The sequence below is a fragment of the Dendrobates tinctorius genome, unplaced genomic scaffold (genome assembly GCF_039654945.1).
Source record: "Dendrobates tinctorius isolate UK_male_01 unplaced genomic scaffold, ASM3965494v1 ptg000006l, whole genome shotgun sequence".
Lineage (NCBI taxonomy): Eukaryota > Metazoa > Chordata > Amphibia > Anura > Dendrobatidae > Dendrobates > Dendrobates tinctorius.
The window spans coordinates 7,433,007-7,442,159 of NW_027361674.1; the positions used below are offsets into that span (position 1 = coordinate 7,433,007).

A 9,153-nucleotide genomic window follows, 5' to 3' on the forward strand; every position below is an offset into this window, starting at 1 on the left:
GTAATACTACTACTTTACTATGAGATCAAAGGAAAAGTCTCAGCGTCTATTGGTCTCGCATTATAGTAACAAGCTTGTCTGCCAAGAGGTGATGCAGCAGCTGGTTATTTTCATTTTTTTTTTTTACCTATGCAAAATAGGATTTTTTTTTTAACAGCCTATGGCTCAAAACCGATGATGCAACAAATGGATTTATCTTATTGTGTCAGCACTAGATGTGCTGTACTATTCAGACCAGAGATAGATTTCTGGCCAAGAGGTGCTGCAGCAGCTGAAATCAGAGATTCATTACACTCTAAGCTCTTGGAACTTGATTAAAAGGGATATTTAATCAGATATAACAATTACAAACTGTATAAATTCTTAAATAGATCTCTTAGACCTGACAAGACTGGTGTACTTACCGTACATTGGAAATCCATTCTACAATGGCTGTATAATCCTCTTATTCAAATGAGCATTTTAATATCAAAAGGGATAACTTTCAAAAAAAGAGTTATGTTGTTGTTCTGACATGGATTTTTAAAGTAAGTACACCTGGTCTAAGATACGTATTAAATAAGGTATGCGTGTTTGTGTAGTGAAATTCGGTGACAGATTTGTTATACCTGCAACCCACTGCTAAGGGGATCTGTCACCAAATTTCACAATACAAACTACATACCTTATTCAATAGCTCACTTAGACCTGGTGTACTTACTTTAACAATCCATGTCAGGATAACAACATACAGTAATCCTTTTTGAAAGTTTTCCCTTCTGATATCGAAATAAAAACGTTATGAGCCCAGGTGGACTTTAAAATGTCCCATTTGAATAAGAGGATTAAACTTCCATTGTAACATGGATTTCCATGGTAAGTACACCAGTCTCATCAGGTCTAAAATATTATCTATTTAAAATAAAAATATTTGGACCGTTTGTATTATGATATCTGATGATAGATCCCGCTTTAATCAGATACCAACAGCTTAGGGTATGTGAACATGTTGCGGATCCTGCTGCAGATCCGCAGCGGATTTAGACCTGTGGAGCCACAGCAGATTCTCCTGTGTTGTACAGCACCATTGTATCCTACGGAAATTGAAAAACGCTGTGCACATGCTGCGGAAAAATCCTCTGCGGGTTCATTTCCGCAGCATGTCAATTCTTTGTGCGGATTCCACAGCGTTTTACACCTGCTCCATTATAGGAAGCCGCAGGTGTAAGAAGGCAGGGGAAATCAGCACAAAATCTGCAGGAAAAACTGCACTAAATCCGCAGGACATTTTACCGGTAGATTTAGCAAAATCCATGCGGAAAAATCCGCAGCAGAATCCGCAACGTGTGCACACACCCTTAAAGTATCACAAATCTAAGAATTCAGCTGCTGCAGCACCTCTTCCCTAGAAATCTATCCCTGGTGTGTAGTTTTGATATTGAAATGAGAATGGTGAACTTAAAAGTTGGTGGACTTTAAAGTTTTACCATTAACATAAGAAAATTACGCAGTCATTAGGACATGGAGTTGCAAAGTAAGTACACCAGACTCATCAGGTCTAAAACGACTATTTATGAAACAAGTACACAAACCCCCTTTAAACAAGGAGGGTTGTTCTCGAAACCCGCCGCTAAAGCTTTGTGACAGATTGATTACTAAGAGGTTCTGCAGCAACTGCAGAGTTCATTGCATTTTATTTTGGGTTTTTGGAACAAGTCCTGCCATGATTACCCCCCTCCTCGTCCAAAAAAGCTGCCAGGCTGCCCCTGCTAGCTGAGCAGTGTGCTCTAACAGGAGCAGCCTGTTTATGTGAGAAGGGCACAGCTGTAGCTCTCGCCTCTCCCCATTGGTTCCCAGCAGCGGTGGTAACACTTCCCATCGCTGGCTGGGGCGGGGGAGCAGGGACTGAGTCCAGTGCCAGGCTCTGCGCAGAGACACCACCACCAAGGAGAGCTCCATGCACCAGCAGCACCAAGCCTGAGCCCAGGAGCAGTCGGCCAGCACAGGGGGAGAGGCTACAGAGTATTGTGTGCAGAGAGGAGTGTCCTCTCCCCAACCACACAGTGCTGCTGCTAGGCTGCCACTAACACAGCCACCACACAGGGAGGTGGCACCAGCTCCAACATCTGGGGAGCTCCATGAAGCCGCAGGACCCCCACAAACTCTGGGCTGCCCACCAGCCCCCAGCCCCTGGATCCCCCAAAGCAGCCTGTAAGTAGCCTGACTAGCTGAGATGCATGCTCATTATTGCAGGGAGGAGGAGGGAGGGGGGTCTGGTCTTGGAAACTGGATGAGACAAGTTTGCAGTCCCCATCTGGACTATTGCTGGTGTAGCCCCCCTGGGGACATTGCCCAGACAACAAGGGGGTCTACATTTGAGTTTGATCGTGTTGATCTGACATCAGCAGCAAAGAAGTGGAGAGCTACAATGTATCTGCTTGTTTTCTACATTTTGTTTGTAAACAATAACAACTTTGTTATGTTATTAAGGGGGAATCAACCGTGGGAAACAATGATCCAGGCTTGAATTGGCGAAGGCACAGCCGGCAGGAGGGGAGACAGAGAGGAGGGGGGTGTTTGTGGATACAATGAGGGCTGTCTGCACTTCCTTAAACTCTGTGCAACCTGCTGCAGTTGGAACCCACAGGCCTGGGACTGACTGCAAAGGTCACAGACGTTGCTTTCCCCATAGCCCAGCAGGGGTGCACAGATCGGGGGGATCTGCCAAAGGACTGGGCTGGTAGGGGGTGTCTGGAGCCATGCTCCACTCCTCATGCTATTATAGTAGTTCATATTAACCCTTTTTCATGGTTTATTAAGACTTTAGCGTATATATAGAATTTTATATTTTTAAAGGGGAGGTTAAAGAACCTGTTTTAGAAGTGAAATATATTCTATTTATTAGAGAGTAAAAAAAAAATATTTTTTTTTCAATAGTAAATCCATTAAAACGCTCTTTCCCCAGCGGTCAGTGGCTGGTTCCGTTCAGTGGCTGGTTCTGGGGGACGGTAAATGTTGACTTTAGCCGCGGTTTCCCTGTCCTGGGCCACATGCACCTGTACCTCCTAAAAAAGAAGGCTAGGCTTGGAGCAGTAGACGTTTGCGTCCTTCCCCAATCCGGCCAGCAGTTGCCCCCTTGTAATAGATGGCTATAAATGGGGAAGTTGGAACTTTAAAAGGCAGCGAGCGGCGTGGTTGGCTGGTAGTTAGATTTGCTGTAACATATGGCATTAAGAGGAGCACAGCTGGAGGTAGCATTTCTATCCTAGTGAACTCCGAGCAGCTGACTTTCCAGCTTGCTGTGTAATTAGCAAAGCGAGCACTCCCAGCCTCCTCCTCCCTCACACTGACACAGGGACACACACTGCTGCTGCTACTCACTGCCTGTCTGCTGGAGACCATGTAATACTCCAGACCATGGCAGAGAGGGAAGCTAGATCACCCTAAAACTCCCCGGGGCACCATCCCATGCAGCGCTCCATCCTATTTTTTTTGCAGAAGGGAGAAAGGTAAGATATTGTCACTAATCTGCCTCTAACCTTGCACTTAACTTTTTTTTTTTTTAATCATATCGACACTTAAAATTGTTTTTTCTTTTTTAACGCAACTTGTAGAATTTTGCATTGCAGTTGCTGTTTTGTTTGTGCCCTCCTCCAGTTTCGCCGTTGCTGCGCTGCGCGGTGTAAATATGTATCTGTGATCCCAACGTCCACACAGTACGCACAAGTTGAATTAAGTTTTTAGACAGCTGCCAAGGCTCGTGTTTTTAAAAGGCAGCAGTTACCATAACTACTTGAGCGCCGCCGCACTGACCAGGAGGGGGACAAAGCTTTGAAAAACTGCCTCCTGGAAGCCATTGTTTATTTAAAATCAAGTTTTTCCTGTTCCTGGCAGGTGCAGTTATAGATGAGAGGCTTCATTTAAAAATGCAACTCGCTATTGAGAAATGAGCAGTGGACGTTATGTGCTTTAGTATTTTTTTTTTCTTCCAAACGTTGCCAGATTGCTTTATTACAGCTGCTAAGAGGATTTAGTTCACTGTAACATTCAAGTTTTTCCTGTTTTTTTTTAAACAGGTTATGAAGGAAGAATGGAGTTTCCAGACCATAGCCGTCAGTTGCTGCAATGTCTGAGTCAGCAGCGTCACCAGGGTTTCCTGTGTGACTGTACTGTTTTAGTTGGGGAAGCTCAGTTCCAGGCTCACAGAGCTGTACTGGCGTCTTGCAGCATGTACTTCCATCTTTTCTACAGGGACCAGCTAGACAAAAGGGACATTGTACATCTGAACAGTGACATTGTCACGGCCCCGGCATTCAGTCTGCTGCTCCAATTCATGTACGAAGGGAAGCTGGAATTCAACAACCTCCCAGTAGAAGATGTGCTGGCCGCTGCAAGCTATCTCCACATGTATGACATTGTAAAAGTCTGCAAGGGCAAGCTTAAAGATAAAGAACTCAATTCGGGAGAGAGAGCCACCGATGACGGGTCTGACTTAGAGAAGGAGGATGGTTTCTCTGATACGGATGGACCTCATGGATGTATCCTGGATGCAGGGGGTAAAGAAAAAATGTCTAACACTGAATGTGAGAAACCAACCTGGAAAGAAAAGGTCAGTGGACTTCCAGGCTGGTCCCCAGACTTGATAGGTGTCAATTCAGTTTCTACAGAGGCCGTGTCATGTAAGACAGCAGCTGGAAAAACAAAGGCCAGTGTCAATAGTTCTTCATGCCCTTTGTCCCAGAGATCTGCTAACCATACACAGCCTCCAAGTGATGGGGATTGTGCTTTGGATTTGTCTTTCAAGCCAATGTCTGGGAGAGATTCCTTACACCCCTCCTACGTCTTTGGACAGCTGGCTTCCGACAGCCAGCAGCAGGGCACTGTGCCACTTGTTAAAGATGAACAAGGCTTGCTGTCAGAACAGGAGGACAGTGAAGCAAAGAGTCCAAAGAGTCAACATGTTGGGAATTCGGCCAAAAACCTAATGACAGGGTTAGGACACATGTTCGCAGGAAATGGAAATTCTCACGTTAGGGAAGAGGACTTGTATCACGATCGAGACGAGAGTGAAGATGACATGGACTCGTCAGATCTTTCCACGTCGGGTGTCCTCGTGTCACCAGGACAGATTTGCATATGTCCTTTGTGTAGTAAAGTTTTCCCAAGTCCTCATGTTCTTCAACTTCATCTCAGCTCTCACTTCCGAGACAGAGACGGCTCTCGGATCAAGATGTCTCCAGATGGTTCCGTTCCCACCTGTACGATATGTGGCAAAACTTTCTCGTGTATGTACACCTTAAAAAGACATGAACGTACGCACTCCGGGGAAAAGCCTTACACTTGTGGCCAGTGTGGCAAAAGTTTCCAATATTCCCATAACCTCAGCCGTCACGCTGTGGTTCACACGCGGGAAAAGCCGCATGCGTGTAAGTGGTGTGAGAGACGTTTCACCCAGTCGGGTGACTTGTACAGACACATCCGTAAGTTTCACTGCGGCCTAGTCAAGTCTTTGGTTGTGTAGTAGTAATAATGAAGGTCAATTGTTTGATCCATTTTGAGCTCTGTAATAATCTGTCATGACACAGACCTCCTCCAAGGTGCATCCCCCTCCCCGTCACCCCAGCCGAGCAATTATTTAATGTATTTATTTTTTTTCTGCTCTCTATAAGATTGTGGCAGATTACAAATGTGAAAAAGGGGTCATTAAATCTCCGTAAAATGCCTAAAATTACTTGTTCGGCACATCCGTTGCCGAAATACCCCCCCAAACATATGCACTCATTGCTCTATCTACCTATACAATGTCTCTATATTGACCTGCAGATGTGTCAGAGCTGAGTCTATGAACAGGTACCCTGTGTTGTGTTTTAATGCACGGACCCGTTCAGCTCTGCTACTTCTGTCTAGTTGCAAAACAGTGGCCCGATTGCAAACAGCGCGTGTCTTTATTCATAGTATCACGCTTTCTATGCACATTTCAGTCCGCAGTATTGGTCCTTGCTATGGGTAAAGTATTGGAACATTTGATAAATGTTTGGTGGCTGCGAAGTATTGACTAATTTAAAAAATTCTAACTATTATAGTGTTTCTGTAAATGGTTGAAGATGTTTATCTTGTTAGCCTGATGAATTTTTCTCATTTTGGCTCAATTTATTAATATAAAACGTGCGTAGAGCACAATTATAAGACTATGGGCCTTATCAAGGCTCTTACCTTTAAACAGTTCTTGTTGCCCTTAGTGACCAGGTGGAACTTTCAGATTCTAAACTGCGATTTGAATGGTTGCTAGGGGCAACAAGGTCAGTTTTAGTTCCTCTTTAGACAGGTTTGGTAAAAAAAAAGTCCTTTTTTTTTTTAGGTGTTTCCTCATCTGAAGCAGATGAAGAGTTGGGTATTTGCATCTCGGACAGTTGTACAATGTAGAAACTTGGTGATCACCTGCACGATGATGGCGGGATCTGTTGCAATCCACTTAGGAAACATTTGTATCTGTCAAATATTGAACTGATGTTATGACAAATGTCTTAAATATTTCCGGACTGTAAAGGCTATAGTATTCGAAGCTGACTTGTTCTACTCCCATGATCCTGTGCAAAGTCTTAAAGGGCGTATATTACCTAAAGGCAACCAATCGGAAATTACCTTTGATCAAGTCGGCTAAAATACAGGACAAAAAAAACAATTATTCAACTTTATAAAATGTGACTGGGGGGGGAATCAAAAACATCAATAGTAATCCCAAAAAGTAAAGCTACTTGATTCCAGTCCATCTAGAATGGAGGTAACAATGGTCTTATTGATTTGCTATGGGTTGCAGCGTGTTTGGACCAGCGTGAAGTTATTTTCTGGGTGGGTCATAAATCAGAAAAAAAAACCAAAATCCTCTTCCATCAAAGGGAAGCGTTCCATTTTCTTTGCCAATATTGGTGTTTTTTTTTATTTTTAAGTGCCAATGGTCGACTGAGGCTAAAAATAAAATCCTTATTAAGAGCCCATTGGCCTTTACGAGATGAATGAAGCACTATGATACTAATAATTACAAAAAATAATAGCAGATGCCCTTAACTGAGTTTAATGACTCCCAAATGTCCATGAAATGTGAGGAAATATATTTATACACCCACACAGCACTGCTCTCGTTCTGAGTTCAGATGTGACTTTTGTTTTTTCCCCCTAACTGCTGTTACATTTACGTTGAAGGTGTAAAATATATATATATATATATATATATATATTATTCATTCATATTTTAATTTTCTCTAATATGGATGAACATCATTTTTTGCTTTCAATAGGCTTCACCAAGGTACAATTGTTTTATTTGCTGGTTAGCTATGTTTTTGCTGTGATTTGAAAAATAGCACTGAAGAGAAAAAAAAAAATACTACTAAAATTAAGTTATTTTATGTCCTTTTTTTTGTTTGTCTTTTGTTTTTCTTCCTGACGGTACTTGATATAGTATTTATTAGTTTTTATTTGAAGTGAAATGATTTATAATTTAGAGATTCTATTTAGAATGGTGTTTGTTTTTTGTTTTTTTTAATTATTATTTACACTTTTAAAGTTAAAAGATCATCATCCCCCTCCACAATGGGAACTTTTTTTTTCTGTATGGTTTTTTTTTTTTGTCTTTATTATATTTAATTTATGTATAGTTTAATATAACACGGTAAATTAATACTAGACACTGGCAAACGACAAGGAAAGTTTACATCCGTCTGACAAACGTGGACACAACTAGGATATAAAATTAAATGTAAAAATATAATATGAATCCAGGTGTGTAATGTCCGATTACCTTGTTGTTGTTTTTCCTGTTTGTTTGATAGCAATGTCATTTGCACTTATTTTTGGAGTCAATAACACTGATATCTTTGGTAGCTGAAAACAAACTTGCGTCTTTGCATATAGCATTTTTTTTTTTTTTTTTTTTAAAAAACACATTGCACACGTGCAGTTTGGGTATAATAAATCTGTAATTTTTTTATTTTTTTTTGGGATCTGTACCTGCTCTGCAGAGCTGCTCATGGGTTTTAACACTGGATGTGAAACAGAATCACACCAATGCTGTGAAATCACTGAAAACTATCAGTTCCTAGTTCTCCTTGAGGTGACAAAATGTATATGGGAAAAAAAACACTATTTCTGTATAAAGTTTTATACTATATAATATGTAGACAGACCTGTTGGCTTGGAATATATTTTATAAGAAAATATTTTGCTGTTCTACAGATTTTTTTTTTTCCGTAATTCTTTACCTTTTTTTAGTTTGCGTGGTGTTTTAATTTGTCCAACTTTTATTTTCAGTGTGTGTTTAAACTGACAATCGTGAATAGGATTGATGTCTTTATATTTTTCTTTTGTCGAAAAAATAAAATCTAAATTGTTTAAATTTTATTTTTTTTAGAAATGTTCTTGCTTTTTGAATTACTTGTGTGCGCGAATATATTTCTATGATTAATAAAAACAGATGTTTACTACGATACAACGAGGCTTACTGATCTTAAACCTACTGCAGGGTTGTCTTGGAACAGAAGAAATAATTTCCTTTTAATCGGGGCATTTACTGGCGCTCCATTTGATGCCAGAAGGAACGAAGGCTTAGCTGGAGACAAAAGATACTGTCGCTGGAGATTATAAAGATGCAGTCTGAAGTAATTGACCATACCCATAGTGGCCATACTCCGGCTACGTCAGATCTTAATTATGGTATACTGCAATAAATGAAATCAGCGACCTTAAAGGATGTACTGTCTTCCACCATGCCAAAGGCTTCAGTGACATCACTGGTTAAATGTTGCAGATCGTTCCACCCACTAAAGGGATTCATTCTTCTGTTTTTCAGGGTGATGGTGTTTACCAACATATCTCATCTCGTCACCGGAACAGCTGCCGTAACTTAGAGATCAAAAGTTTTGTGAACTTTTAAATTAGCTTAAACTATCCCTTTAACTTTGGCTTGTTTTGCTTTAGTGACATCTGGCAGCCTGAGGCCACTTTTATACAGAATTGAACGGATTGGTTTCTCTCTAGGTTCCGGACGTATGGTGGCCATATACATTAGACAGTTCTTGAATATACATGCATGTTTACTTAAATATGGAATATGGTGCTGCTGAGCACCTCTTCCATCAGATTCTCTCCGGGGCGCACCAAATCAAGGATTTGACACCT

The 9,153-nt window shown here is 41.3% G+C and overlaps 1 protein-coding gene across 2 annotated transcripts; it reads left to right on the plus strand.

Annotated features, from left to right (window-relative positions):
• Window positions 1-1,786: 1,786 nt before the first annotated feature.
• Window positions 1,787-8,376, plus strand: ZBTB42 (zinc finger and BTB domain containing 42). 2 transcript variants are annotated; one of them, XM_073570474.1, is made up of 2 exons: window positions 1,787-2,190; window positions 4,056-8,376. In XM_073570474.1, exons 1-2 carry the CDS (start codon window positions 2,118-2,120, stop codon window positions 5,498-5,500), a joined length of 1,518 nt encoding a protein of 505 aa, XP_073426575.1. In that variant the 5' UTR covers window positions 1,787-2,117; the 3' UTR covers window positions 5,501-8,376. The 2 variants fall into 2 exon arrangements, with proteins under 2 accessions (XP_073426575.1, XP_073426583.1); XM_073570482.1 differs by lacking the exon at window positions 1,787-2,190 and adding an exon at window positions 2,326-3,488.
• Window positions 8,377-9,153: the final 777 nt, after the last annotated feature.

Bases quoted from the DNA above. Each gene is read 5' to 3' on its own strand.
- ZBTB42 (XM_073570474.1), top strand. From the start codon at position 2,118: ATGAAGCCGCAGGACCCCCACAAACTCTGGGCTGCCCACCAGCCCCCA. The intron at 2,191-4,055 runs GTAAGTAGCCTG...TTTTTTAAACAG, and splicing joins TGGATCCCCCAAAGCAGCCT to GTTATGAAGGAAGAATGGAG.